Source organism: Hevea brasiliensis, chromosome 1 (assembly GCF_030052815.1).
Source record: "Hevea brasiliensis isolate MT/VB/25A 57/8 chromosome 1, ASM3005281v1, whole genome shotgun sequence".
NCBI classification, from domain to species: domain Eukaryota; kingdom Viridiplantae; phylum Streptophyta; class Magnoliopsida; order Malpighiales; family Euphorbiaceae; genus Hevea; species Hevea brasiliensis.
Window position 1 is genome coordinate 125250584 of NC_079493.1, and position 14790 is coordinate 125265373.

At 33.2% G+C, this 14790-nt stretch overlaps 2 protein-coding genes across 5 annotated transcripts; both read left to right on the plus strand.

The window, feature by feature from the left end:
• Positions 1 to 1869: 1869 nt before the first annotated feature.
• On the plus strand, positions 1870 to 8335 carry LOC110645403 (pumilio homolog 23). Of its 4 annotated transcripts, none has more exons than XM_021798557.2 (11): positions 1870 to 1937; positions 2144 to 2442; positions 2605 to 2968; positions 3178 to 3480; positions 4033 to 4200; positions 4821 to 4964; positions 5144 to 5263; positions 5446 to 5631; positions 6743 to 6891; positions 7381 to 7563; positions 7864 to 8335. In XM_021798557.2, exons 2-11 carry the CDS (start codon positions 2168 to 2170, stop codon positions 8225 to 8227), a joined length of 2256 nt encoding a protein of 751 aa, XP_021654249.2. In that variant the 5' UTR covers positions 1870 to 1937; positions 2144 to 2167; the 3' UTR covers positions 8228 to 8335. The 4 variants fall into 4 exon arrangements, with proteins under 4 accessions (XP_021654249.2, XP_021654248.2, XP_021654247.2 ...); XM_021798556.2 differs by having other exon boundaries at positions 1930 to 2007; XM_021798555.2 differs by lacking the exon at positions 1870 to 1937 and having other exon boundaries at positions 1994 to 2442.
• A 4172-nt stretch (positions 8336 to 12507) lies between these two features.
• Positions 12508 to 13988, plus strand: LOC110645388 (uncharacterized). Its single transcript, XM_058151578.1, has 3 exons — positions 12508 to 12579; positions 12759 to 12852; positions 13289 to 13988. The coding sequence occupies exons 2-3, from the start codon at positions 12769 to 12771 to the stop codon at positions 13688 to 13690; spliced, it is 486 nt and encodes a 161-aa protein (XP_058007561.1). The 5' UTR covers positions 12508 to 12579; positions 12759 to 12768; the 3' UTR covers positions 13691 to 13988.
• Positions 13989 to 14790: the final 802 nt, after the last annotated feature.

Here is a 14790-nt window from a genome sequence, read left to right on the forward strand (position 1 = left end):
AAAAATTTAAATTTCTTAATTTTAAGACTAAATTTTTTAATTTTTTTTTAAATTTAAAAATTAAGAAACTTAATTTCTTGATTTTTAAGTTAAATTAAACTTAAATTAAAAATTTTAAATTAAATTAGACAAAAAATTAAAAATAAACTAAATTAAACTTTCAATAAATATGGAAAATAAATAGAACATTTTAGCTTTTATCTTATATCTAATTTTAGAGCCACACTTTTAAATTTCACTTTCAAGCTGTAGGGAAATTATTATATAATAAAAAAAAACTTAATTTCAATATGATTATGATTTTTTATAAATAAAAATATTTAATTGAATTATTGTTTTAAATAAATTTAATGGTGAGCCTCCATCAATTTAATATTAATTAACATGAATAATTTATTTTAAGTTAAATTAAAAAAATAAATTTAAAATGATAAAAAATTATTTTTTTTTTGTTAAAAGGGAAAAATTATCATTATTAGGGAAAATAAAATAATGAAAAATTTACAATTTAATTTTTAGATTATTTTATTTTATAATAAGTTTTAATTTTTAAATTTTAAAAAATTAATTATTTAATTTTTAAATTTTACATTATATCATATTTTAATTTTTATAATTTTAATATATAAAATAATTTAATAATTCTATAAATTATTAAAATTATTATAAATATTACAGAGATTAAATTATTATATATATTAAAATTATAAAAATTATATAATTTATTTCTTAAAATTTAAAGATTTAAAATTAAATAATTAATATTTTAAAATTTAGAGATTAAAATATGATATTAAATAAAATTTAAAGATAAAATCATAAGTTTCTCTAAAATAATTAATGAGAAAACCCAAGAAAAGAGGGTCATTGTGTTCCCCACGTACTCAAGCTTTCGCTTTTGCTTTTGCAAAAGCAAAGAAATTAAGGGTAAAAAAAGCAAAAAGTTATCTTCCATTCTTTTTATGCGATTCATTTGGTAACTTTTTAATTACATTTTTTTTTAACCATGAAGATTGAAGTCGTACATTATAATTAATTATGAAATTGAAATATAATTTTCTTAATTTTATGCTTCATTATTAATTTAAATTAATTAAATGTTAATATAATAATTTGAATAATAATAAATTTAATTTAATTTAATTAATTTAATAATTAAATTTTAATTTTAATTAAAATTAAATGAAATATAAAATTCGAATATTAAAATTACAATAATCCTCTCCCATCCATCAATTGTCAAGTGGAATCAATTGAAATGTGTAGAAATATATTTTTTGTTTATTACATTTAAATATTCTTAAAAATTATGTATTTCTATAATGCTTTTTAATTTTCAATTATAATTTTTTATAAAATTACTTTAAATTTTTAATGGAGTATATCTATAAAAAGCTTGAGCTCATATTAGATTAGTATATCTACCGTTTAAATTAAATTTTTTTATATGAATTCGAGCACTTTATATATATATTTTAATTAATTTATATATATCCTAATATAAATATTTATTCTAATAGTAATTAAATTTATTATTATATGAATTTAAATTTATATTAGATACATCTTTTTAATATGCTTTATTTTTAATATAAAAATAATAAAATAATAATAATAAAAATACATGGTCTTGTTTAATTAATAATAATAATAATTAACATTAAAAAAATAAATTTTTGTTGGAAAAAATTATTATCAGGAACACTTGTAAATTTAGCTTCAATGTTGGGCCTCCAAGGCCCAAAACTTTAATTGTGCTTCCAAGATGGGCCATAAGAGGCCCAACAAATCTCTGAATTGGGAATTCAAGATGAGTCACTGAGGCCCAAAAACATTTAATTGGGCTTTCTATGTGGGCCGTTGAGCCCAAAACAGCCTCCTCTCCATATCTCTCTCTGGCTCTGAGCGTTGTTAGTTCTTACCAGTTAGGGTTTAAGGTAGGTTTTGCTGCTTTATTGACTTGAATCCATTTGTTTGATTCATGGTTTAGCCTATCGAATTTAATAAGTATTAATTGTTTTTCCTCAATTCTAATTTGTGTTGGGATATTGAGTGATTCATTTGAGCTGAGCTATTAGCTTTTGCATAAGTTTCTCCATATCTAATATATTTTCACTCTTTCATTTTTCTGGGTTTGTGATAGGGAACTGTTGTTGCTGGGTAGCGTATGGTTTCTGTTGGTTCGCAAGCTTTAGTTTCGAGAAGGACCAGAAGTTGCAATTTGGTGGAAGATAGCTCAATGGGTGAGGAGGATAAATCATATAAGCAAAGTAAAAGGAAAAAGGGTATGGGCAGGAAGGCCAAGAAAGAAAGGTTTGGTTTTGATGGGGATAATTCTAGCAAAAATGTTTCTGGAACTGGATGGGTGGGTGCTGGAATTATCGGTCATAAAAAGTCCTCCAAGCATAAAAATACATCAGACCTCCAACCATTGGTTATCAGGTAACTTGTGAACTCATGTTGAAGAGGATTTGAATTGGTTTTTATCTTTTAAAATTGCATGTTTTTGCTTATCTTATTTTGTTTCCATGCTTTTTGCTGTGATAATTTACAATTTTGGACTGTGGCCAGTTAAGCATGTCAGTTACTGGATAATACTTGTAGGAAACAGGTTGATCCTGAAACGGTAAAATACTTTTCAGAGATTGCAAATCTTTTTGAAAGTAGTGGGATTGACTTGGAGGAGCGATCAGTTATTTGTGCTAATGCCCTTGAAGAAGCTCAAGGGAAAGAATTTGAATTGGCAACTGATTATATTATAAGCCATACTTTGCAAACTCTCCTTGAGGGCTGCAATGTGGACCACCTTTGTAGTTTCCTTCGGGGCTGTGCGAAGATCTTCCCTTTAATTGCAATGGATAGATCTGGTTCTCATGTTGCTGAGACAGCACTCAAGTCTTTAGCTACGCATCTTCAGGATAATGAGGCTTATTCTATTATTGAAGAGACTCTAACTATGATATGCAAGGTATTTAGTAGGTGATTTTTTTTTTTATTATAATCTTACAACAAGGTGGCTTTTCCAATTCCTGTTTTTTCAAATAAAATTGCCTGTACCTTTTCATTTTTATTCTCTTTGAAAGTTTATGGTAGAAAAAGCCTATGCTTAAGAAGAATATAACTTCACATTATATTTTATTTTCTTATAAACATTATTTGATCCCTGATCCCTCACAGGTGATTGTTTCCAATCCTGTTGATATGATGTGTAACTGTTATGGATCTCATGTTCTTCGAAGTCTTCTTTGTCTTTGTGGGGGAGTGCCATTAGATTCCCCAGAGTTTCATGGAGCAAAGCCATCAACAATTTTGGCAGAGCGACTTAACCTCAAGGAAACTCGGGAGGGTGGGAACAACTCAGTTAAACATCAGCTGGGATTTCCCAGTTTATTGAAGTTTCTTGTGTCAGAAATGTTGAAATGCACCCATGAAGACATTAAAACCCTGCAAGTTGATCAATATAGCAGTTTGGTTTTGCAGGTATGTTTGAACTTTCTTTCTCTTTATAGTTTATATCTGTTTTCTTATGCCACTTTTACAAGGATGGGTGGAAAAGCTTAAAGATATTTTATTGGAGTATGAACTTTTAGTTCTTACTACTCCATTCTAGAACTTTAAGCTGGGATATATAATCTCAGGTGCTAGTCTGGCTAATTGAAATTTCTATTCATTTGTCTACTAATGCTCTGAAGCCTATAAATCAATTCTTTGCTAAATTATTTTGGTCAATTTTACCTTTTGCGAGTAGGTTTCAATCATTGTGTTTGGAAACACACTCTCTATTGCTCTTCTTGCTCTTCTTCTTCTTCTTCTTTTCATGTGAGATATTTTCTTAGTGAGTGGGCACTGGGTAAAACTTAACCCAAATTTCCATTAATAAAGATTATTTCCGTCTCCCTCTCTTTGTGCATATTTTTTGAGTAATATGAATCTTTCAAAATTCTTATTTGTTGATTTGTCATTAATTCAGATGAAGTTCTAATACTAAGAATAAAAGGTCATGCTATGTGATTAACACTGTACTTGTGGCAGACGGCTTTGAAGTTATTAGCTGGGCAAAGTCAAGAGTTAATGCAAATAATTGCTATTTTGCTTGGATGCAAAGAAGAAAATTTAACAGAAGAGAACTTCATAAATACGACAGCAGTTGTTGAAGTTGTAGAATTGATGAAAGAAACTGCATACAGCCACTTAATGGAGGTGAGGAACATATCATTTCTGTTTCATTAAAGTTTCCCATTCTATGTATTATTTTTGCAACTTGTATTCTTGTTAACATATGACTTGTTTTTTCTGTTGCATTCATGATGTGCCTTGTTAAGGTCCATAGTTGTTAACAATTTTCATGCTGACAAATTATGTTTTCATAAGCATTATCCAAACAATGCACAATTTTCCATTTCCTGGTAATAACTTCAACATGTTTTTATGCGACAAATGCTATATTATAAAATCCACTCTACTATTGTTTACATCCAGTGGCCACTGTTTGAGAGTCAATTTCTCATTTCATCTTTTATAAGAAAAATAACACTATTGTTTTGGCATATTGACAGAACTGACCAAGGATAATCATTTATTCTAGCTTTTGCTAAATTATTTCTGCACATAGATTTCTGCATAGCCTGCACTCGTGGTTTCTTTGCTGTGAAGATGGCTACAAAATGAGCCATGGAATTACACTTGGATGCTTACTCATCCCTATTTACTCATTTGTTGTACATGCTATAGTGATGCTAAATTTATGTAATACACTTTTGGTTTCCATATGGTAGCTATCCATATATGTTAATTATTTGAATTATTTGCAAAATCTGCAGGTGATCTTGGGAGTTGCTCCTGAAAGCTTGTATAACAAAATGTTCACTAAAGTTTTCAGGAAATCATTATTTGAGCTTTCATCCCATCACTGTGGCAACTTTGTTATTCAAGCATTAGTTTCTCATGCAAGAAATCAAGAACAAGTATGTGTATAATTACATTCTATGCTTGAAATCTTGAATCCTGTCCTTATCTTTTACCATGGTCATTATGTTACTATAAAATCAGCATAAATATTTCTGTTGGAGTATGTTGTACTAAAAGTTAGTATCTTTGAGTGTTAATGGAACCTTATCTTTTTATAATTATTTTTTACTACAAGATGGAGATGATTTGGGAGGCACTTGGTCCAAAATTTAAAGATCTTCTTGAAATGGGGAGGTCAGGAGTTATTGCATCTCTTATTGCTGCATGCCAAAGGCTTCATATCCATGAAAATAAGGTTTATTACTTGAATACCACTGCCGTATTATTTTCCTGTTCTTATGTTTGAATATTTATATCTTATAAATGAAAATTAATGATTTTTTTTAAGTAGTTGAAATACACTTCATGACAATTGTGCTATGTAAAAGTACAAATCATCACTCAAAAATGGTTATCTTTTCATTACTTGTTTGGCAGTGCTGTCAGGCCCTTACTGCAGCTGTTTGTTTACCAAATGAGTCTCCAAGATGCATTGTTCCTCGGATACTATTTCTTGAAAGTTACTTTGCCTTTGAGGACAAGTCTAATTGGAAGTGGCCGAGTGATTTTAAGATGCATGTCATGGGTTCTCTGATTCTTCAAGCAATTTTCAGATTTCAAAGTGTATGTTGCCTTGTATTTATGTTTATTTCCTCATCATTTATATTTGTGGTAGCCCAGTCACCATATTGTAAACAGATGCTATAAACGTGGATCATCCATACTGGGGATGATTTTTTTTAGGTGATTTTATGCCTGCTACATGTGTACATAAATGTGTGTCTGTGTAGTGTGTACATATAGTTTGCTTTGGGTGAACAGAAGAAATAAAAGCTAGTGAAACAAAACACCAGTATGAGCTTCTATTATTCTTTTAGTTGGCCATCTTTCTTCTTGACTGTTGAAAGGAACTGGTAAAAATTATAGATATCCTTTGTTATGCTGTCTATGTATGGTCTCCGAGCTGTTCTGTAGTTTATGTTGTCGTTTTGGTTCCAGCTGACAAAACATAAACATCTATTGGGCCCTGACTTGTCATTATTATTCACTGCTAAGGCTTAAGCTGCTCTTTTCATGTTAAACTTTGTGCCATTATGAGTTATCCATGCTCAGTAGTAGTTATTGACTTATAAGGCTTAAGCTGTTCTTTTTCATGTTGCATTTATTGCCACATTAATGGCATCTATGGATTTACATATACAACTTATATTACTGTCAAGAGAAAAATTTCTTATTATTTATAGATATTTCAATTCAAAAAAGTTAGGGGTTAGGAAATTGGAAAATAAGTATTGGACTTCACCATTCCAATCAAGATAATGTACGTGAAATATAAGTGGAAGTTGCCCATTTTCAGAGAAAATATCTTATGTTCATGGATTTCTATTATAGATACCAAGATTTTTGGCATAATTTTTGATCTTATAGAGGTAAAAGGTCATATTATTTGGACTATCATTTCATTTTGAAATATGCATTGTAGTGTAGCTCAAAGACTTATAGTGAGGCTATTCATGAATTCCTGAATCTGAAGAGAAGATAACTCTGTGTAAACTGTAATGATATGATCTGGCAATGTGGAAGTAAGATACTTTAGTTCCTATAATTGTTTATGTCTTATTTATTATAACATATGAGGAATCTCCAGAATGTTCAAATGAACCAGTGTCTATATTAATACATTGTGGTCTTCTAATTCCTCACACAAGCATTGGATATTCTGTTTGACTGGCAGGAGCTCATTCAGCCTTTCATTAACAGTCTTACATCCATGGAAATTGACCATGTCCTTCAAACCGCAAAAGATGCTGGGGGGGCACGTGTTATTGAAGCTTTTCTTAGTTCCAATGCTTCTGGCAAACAGAAGCATAGATTAATTATGAAGTATGTCTTGCTGCAATATTTGCTCATTTACTTTATGATATGGATTCAAATGATATTATGATATGTACTTTATTTTTGGGAAGTTTTGATCTGTATTCAATTTTAGCTTTTATTTTCTGACAAAACTATAGTATGGTTATTATATGGAATTGATGAAAGTATTAACTGGTATTAACTGGGTAATTATTTGTCACTACCCAAGTCCACATGGACCAGTGACCTGACAACTGAGCAGTGAGCATGCTGTTCTAGTTGATATAATATTTTGTTTTTCTTTTCAGGCCATGAATGTTGTTCATTTAGTAGGAGAGAGAGGGACAGTAAACATGAGAAGCATTCCAATAATTTGGGCTTTGTATCGTGGAAGCTCTCATATGCATAAAGATCAATCCTTCTTGAATTGAACATGGGACTTTATTTGGGAACAGCTTTGAATGTCTTTTTTTTTTCGTCTTTCTAATTTGTTTCGATTACTCTGAACTTCTGAAGGTTACGAGGACATTTTGGAGAGCTTGCAATGCATTCATCTGGTTCATTCACCATTGAGAAGTGCTTCACTGCCAGTAGTGTCTCACTAAGAGAGGCCATAGCATCAGACTTGTTAGCAGTGCAACCTGAACTATCCAAGACAAAGCAAGGTCCCTATCTCTTAAGGAAACTAGATATTGACAGGTAAGATATTATTTTTTAGCATATTGTAACTTATCACCTATTGTTGTTGGTTCTTGCTTGAAATTTTATTTCCATCTTGCTTTTTTTCCTGGATACAAACACATAGAGGGATCCTCTCTCATAGAGCGTGAGCAATTATGATGCCACAAGTTTAATTTCTACCCTGCACCTATGCAGGCGTAGACAATTTGGAAATCAGTATGTTACTTTGTGGCGCTTTTAGAATTCCTTGTTAGAGTTGGGTTTTGGCTATTTACTGTTTTGTCTGAACTTTGTATGTTATTTGCTTTACTGCAACAGATTTGCTAACCGGCCTGATCAATGGAAGGCCATGCAAGCATCAAAACAATCAACGTACAAAGAATTTTATGCTGCATTTGGATCTAATGAAAACAAGCGATCAAGAAGTGACTCATTTCTTGCTGATACTTCCAAGAATACATCACAACCAAAAGGAATAAAGAAAATGAGGAAAGAGATTGATTATCATCTGACATCTGAGAAAAACAGAAAGGGTCGTGCTGTTTCTGAGACTGTTGGAACATCAAAGAAAGTTGTGGAAAGCACACACCAGATACCGTTCCTATCTACTGATATGAAGGGGAAGAAGCGACACAGAAAGCATAAACCTACAAAAGTTTCAAAAAAGAAGTTAAAAGTATGATGATGCATTGTATCATTTTTACTGTTAGCTTTGTAATGCCTTACTTGAGCTTTGCAGAGCATGCATTTCAGGAATGGCAATTTGGTCACATAGATTATCATCACAGCAGATACCTTTCGTTGTTTTATAGTTTTTTTTTCCTTGCTTTTTAAGCGTCCTTATGATTTGTTTATTCTAGACATAAGAAATTGAAAAAAAAAAAGAAACACATTTTTTTTTATAACTCAGTAGCATGAGACAGCAAATATTGTAAATGCATTATGAACTGCTGTTACACTTGGCCGGTTGGCCGTTGAAGTAAAACACTACCATACACTACATTAGCAAGAGTATAGAAGAAAACGATTTAAAGAACAAAAAGGGAGAATGGGCTGCAAAAACTCTAAATGTACTGTTATGTAACTCGTTCAGCCATCTAATGGAGGTTTGCACCTGATACCAAAACATAGTAGTACAGGGTCAATTAAAGGAAACCTGCCGACGGTGTAAAGGCTTGAAAACTGTTGGCACAAGAAGTTACTTATTTTGTGTGGGATTGGAAGTGCTTGGAGGTATTCTTCTAAAGCTGGAGTCAAGTTTCTTGAATGGGTTATTCTCAGCCACTGGCAAGTCCCTGAAAGCTTGTGAAGTTGAAGCCATGGAAGATGCTGAGGAGGAAGAAGGTGCCTGTGACAGAGGACGGCCCTCTGCTTGAGACCTATTTAGCCAACCAGATAGAGAAATTAAAAGCAGAAGAGCAAGAGCAGTTAGTGCTGTAGAATATGCCTTCATGTTTGATTCTTGAGCTGGTTTCCGTGGCTTCTAGTACGGTGGAAAGAAGATGGTGAAGGAGGTGAGATTGTTTAAATAGTTGTTGTTTATAAACAAACTGAAAGTTTGAGCAAAGATTGTAAAAATCTGAATAGGGATCTAATGCCAGTGGGATCATGTGCTGCACTTTGACTGTTACAATTTTTGTCTCTGACCTTCTGACTACGATGACTGCTGACACATCGGGAAGAAGGAGGGTCATGTGATTTATCACGTGATATTAGTATTATTTTCATTTTTGGGGACTAGAGCTTATTATATTCCTGCTAAGCTAGTTTTCCAAGGACAGTCTTTGGATTCCTTGCTCTTTCAAACAAGCCATGCATCTCCGAGAGAGGAGACTTCAAGCCACAGCTTCCTATAACAGATCTTCTCCAAAGCCTCTCATTATTAAACTTCAATGTCTGCAAAACGAAACAAACAAACCCAAAACTATTCTACCCAGACTGGAGAGAGGAGGAGAACCCATCACCATGTCGGAGCAAAACAATATCCTTCTGGGCAAGGGAGGGCCACCGAAGGCACTTGGCTAAAACCTAAGAGAGAAAAACGAAACTGGACAAAGAGAGGATATTCCTCTATCTAGAAAAACTATAGAGATAGACGCAAATTTAAGGGCCAAAAAATGACAAATTTATGCCAGTTTCTATGATTACACTCGAGGGTTAATATGTATCTTGCTGACAGTAAAAAAGAAGAAGAAGAAGAAGCTCCTAATTTAAATTGTCAAGTAGACTAAGCACATGGCGTTTTATAATTTATAGTAAAATATACAAATTGAATTGAATTATTTGTTGAACTTGTTGAGTTAGTAGCTCATATTAGGAGTATTACTGGATACTTAAAAGCTCAAAATAGAAGAGGTGATCAGCGATGCTGTAATTTTGACTAGACTAATGAGAAAGGGCTTGTTATGTTTTTTTTTTTTTTTTTTTTTTTTCCTGGAGGAACTCTAGGCTCTGTTCTTAATGCTGCGGCATCCTTGTATTGGAACGTTCGAAGCATTACTGAAATTGACATCCCTTTCCACCTTTCCTATGAACTGCTTTTCATCCAGGACGAATTCTTTTGTAACAGATGAGCCAAAGGGTTAACTTGTATTGTATTGCATATGTCGTATATACAGGTATAGAGTTTGAGTTACGACAGAACTTATACTGTTGCTGAGAAAGCACTTCTTGCAAAAACTTCTTCAGCTTTCAATTGTAAGAAGTTGCAAGAAGTTGCTACACCTTCGCCGGATTTCTTCTCAACTTTTAAGTTTTACTTCTCGTAGTTTTCTGCAAAATGGTTTGTTTCTTCATATTTATATCTATTTTCTTTTTAACACAAAAGCATATTTCATGGTGACCAGCCAATGCAAGAACACGCCCCCTTTTTGGTCATTTCTATTGTTATTGGTTATGGAGTGTTTTTCTTCCTTCTTTGCAGATCTTTTCAATTTCAGACAGGGTCTTGTTTCTATGTCTACTGTATCTATCATGTGCATAGACACTGAAAAGTTTGATGCTTTTCTTGGTCATTGCCGTCTTAGCTTTCTGCAAAGCTTGATCTACAAATGTGCATTGGTATTCGAAATAGACTTTGCAATGGCTGGCCTTGTATAACACTCAGTCATCTCTTTCCTTCCTATGCTCTTTTTTTCATTTTAAATTTTTTAATTGGCAATTCTTTTCTGAGCAGCCCAACATTTGGGAAGTGGTTTCCAGAGTACGTGGAGAAGTTTATAACCACCAACAGCACTCTGGGAAGATTATTTCTGAGCAGGTGGCACAGAAGGAGAAATCCAGACCTACAATGGAAAAACTTGATAATTCATGGGGAGATGTGAAAAGAGTAGATACGTTGAAGGACACAAGAAGAAACAGCAGGAAGCAGACATTACCAACCAGGGTGATGTTGTTGCTGATTTCCATCTTTGGCATCGTAATGACATTGCCTATGCTTTGACATCTAGACTGCGAAACGAAAATTTTAATCTAGCCTCGGACAAACACTATTATTCCGGCGGCGTCACACTCGAAAAGCTCGTTATTGGGATATATACCCCACATTGAAATCCCATACCTTCAATGTGGGGCACAAGTGATCGTAACAATTTATGTTAATATTAATATCTCAGCCACATTATGTGGTACTGTAGATTTCCCTTTCCCTCCTAGCCTTGATGTACTGCTACTCTCACCGATTCATCTGTTGCCTGTAAAACATGATCATGGTAAAACCATACGCCGTTGCCTGACCAAAAGAGACGGGAAACCACGTTCTGTTGTCTGTAAATATGAAACCATTATACATGTCTTTGTGGTTTGTTAATGATATTGTTCTTGGTTAACTGTAGGATTAATGGATGGTGGGGTCAAATCTTTTCCATGTTCGGATCTTTATCCAATCTTTAATTAACTCAGTCTTTGATTTTCTTTTGTTTTAATTTGTTCAATTCGCATCCAATTCAAAAGAATAAGCGAAAGAAAATGTAACAAGGTGAATATTTTTGGACAAGAAGAATGAAAAACTCGACCCAATGCAATATTCTGTAAACAGTAAAACCAACTCTAGCAGTGGCATAGGGATAGAGCTACTGGTCTATTGATAATTCTTGTTTTTGTTTGATTCCCCTTAAATTGAGAAATAAAGTTCTAGCTTCTAGGGGTCAAAAGCATCAACTTGTGAAGTGGGTACCAAACCTCATGCTGGCTATTGCACCTCAGTGCAGGCTGTTATTATTATCATATACTTAGGCAAGAATTTCCCGACCAAAACTTCAAAAAGGAAAGCCTCAATCACTGCGAAACATGCGGCTACTATGATGCAAATACACATCTCCCAACCCCCCATGCAAGATAAAACAGCCCTTTTCATTTCTGTCACCTTTATAATAATTACACCATTTTTTAGATAATCATTGTTTAATTTACGTGCATCTCTCTCTCTCTCTCTCTCTCTCTCTCCCATATTAGTCTACTTGTGTAATCTGCAAATAGTAGCTAGCCTTGCTGCTACATTTTCTTTTCCCTTTATTCATATTCAAGACTCGGCAGAAGGGGATTTGGTTCTTGAAGTATGATTACTGCAAATAAACATTACTTATTTGTTAATTTATGCTCTTGCCTTTGATTGAGAAGGTTTAAAATTGATAGGGAAGCTATCAATTATAATTCATTCATTATTCTATTCCATTTACCTTCCTTTCTTTTATTAAAAGTTTATTAGCTGGCTAGATGTCTGTCTGATTCTGAGTATCATTTTTTGGTATAAATGGAATGCTGTTATCTGATGAATTTTACCATCCCATTTACCCCCCATATCCTTTCCAAACCAAATGTTAATTAAAGGTTTACAATACCATTTCAACTACCAAAAAGTTTCTATTTCTATAGGCTGCAATTTACTTGATAAAATATCAGTTGGGTGGTTGGGCATTGCCTTTTTTGCACTAGGAGATAGCATATCTGAAATGATTATAGGATCTTCTTTTCAACCCATCTTTCTCTTTCTCTGTTACCTTTCTTTAGTAAAGAAATAATTGAAGTTAGACAATTGTAAACTTCACTTCTTCATCTTCTTGCCTCTTAATTTCATCCCAACTGCCTATATTTTCATTTATTCCCCCTAACCTTCATTGCAAATAAATTAATGGCTTACTTGTTCTGAAGACATATTATTCTTGTGTTGTTTAATCTTGGTTTTAGTTTGTGTTATTGACTCCAACAATTTTCAGGCAACGATCGATGAAGAAATCTCCGGTATATCCAAACTACGAGGCAAGTGATTATGGTGGCTATGAGTTTGATCCTGAAGTGGATTTTACACAGGTAAACAACCTGTATGCACTTTTAGTTCTCCTCTGGCTCTATGTTTTTCTTATCTGCCACCTTACTTTCATATTGTTAGAGAAACTGCAATATCTTCAAATAAAAGTTAATTAACATCAGTATTAATAATTCTCTCTCTTCTCAAGTAGCAAATAATTTTTTGTTTGCATATGCTTGCGAAACATAATTGTCTTAGTTTCTTGATGTGATACAAAGACAGAAAATAGATGGTGTACTCTACCAGTAATTGATCTACAAAACTAAACTAAGCTTGTCAGTATCAGTGAACTATTCTGATTTTGATGTTTTAGTGGTATTGTACAATTTAGTTGGAGGCATGTCCAAGTAGTATTTGGTATAGAGGGGACATATGGGAGACTTCCTAAAGTGTCTTCTACAAGTTCATTAATTTTATCTGTTTTTGTGGCTTGATCAGTTCCTGGAAGAAGCAAGGCAGCATGCAAGACAAATGAATCTCCAGACCTCACTGTCAAATGCAGAAGAAGCTGGAAAAACGAGAACAGGAGGAGAAGAGAAAAAAAGCAAAAAGTCTTGGAAAAACGCTCTCTTCAAATGGTGGAAATCTGACAAGAAAAGGAGCACAGAACCTGCAAATAGCTCTCATATTTCGAATCCAAGAAAGGGTCATGTCTCTGGTCCAATATATGGAAGTGGCAGAGCTGTCGAACCAAAGCACCGGCGACAAACTTCTGGTCCACTCACTAACCTTTTCAACCCTACGAAGAAAACAGGGAATCAGACACCATATATGTGTCTTGATCAACTTAATAACCCTCATGGTGTCAAAGCCTATGGACCTGTTTACTTGGTAACTTAGCGTTTCAACAAAAAAAAATTATGCAAGGAACTTTAATTTCCATGGCTCAAATAAGTTGTTCTGGTAGAGAATGGGGAGTTCTTGTGGCAAGAAAGTGCATAAGATCATTTCTATATGCAGAAAAAGTCAGTTCCTGGATCAGCAGTAATGTGCATACAGTTGGATTATCTTAAAGATCTTGCGCTGAAGATTATCTGTTCTTGCTGTTGTTGTTTACTTAGTTACATGTAATGTTCAGAATAACTATTATGTGTGGTCTAATGAATTTTTAATCTCACATTTCTGCTTTCTTGGTGCATTTTTGTCTAAATTTGATTTTTTTTTCCCAATGATGTAAGTATGCTTAAGCAGTGCATCCCCATGTTTCAAGAATTTCCTTTCCCTCACTGTATCATTCAAACATTGTCCTGGCTCTCGAGTAAGTTCTTTGAAATAGAAGAGGAAAAGAGGGGAATATGTCCCGCTTTAGGTTTATCGAGTGATCAAGACGTTACTCGGTCAAGATTGTTGATACCGTGCCCATAACCATTTTGTGGAGAGGAATCAACTAATAGGGAGGAAGCTACATGTTAGGCTTGACAAAGACATATGCCCAATTGCCCACTTGGAGTTATCTTTCAAGGAAGTTGCACATTAAGGTTTCAATAAGATCAACTGTGTGTGAACACTTCACAGAGACACAGATTAATGGACACATTGAATTAAGAGAACTAAGAAATTTGCCTCTGTAAACTTCTAACAATTGTTGTGAATCACTCGGCTAAACCATTATGGTAAACAATAATGTAATAATACAAACTGAAAAAATAACAAAAAAATATTCTTACTACACTTTTTAATGTAGTCAGTATACCTAACAAATCTCTTTCAAATTATTATGGAAAAAGATACCTCTTTTTTTTTTTTTTCATTTTCACATCTTCTCCTTATGGTCATAGGAAATAGTACAGTGGATGAATTGATTATTTTGGAGAGGATCTTGCCAAAAACAAACCTAATTAAAGCCTATAGAATGATAATCACAGATTAAAGAAGGATCATCAACACAAGACTTGCCCAAGTTTTCAAATGAACCAATAGATGATGATGAAATCTAAAAC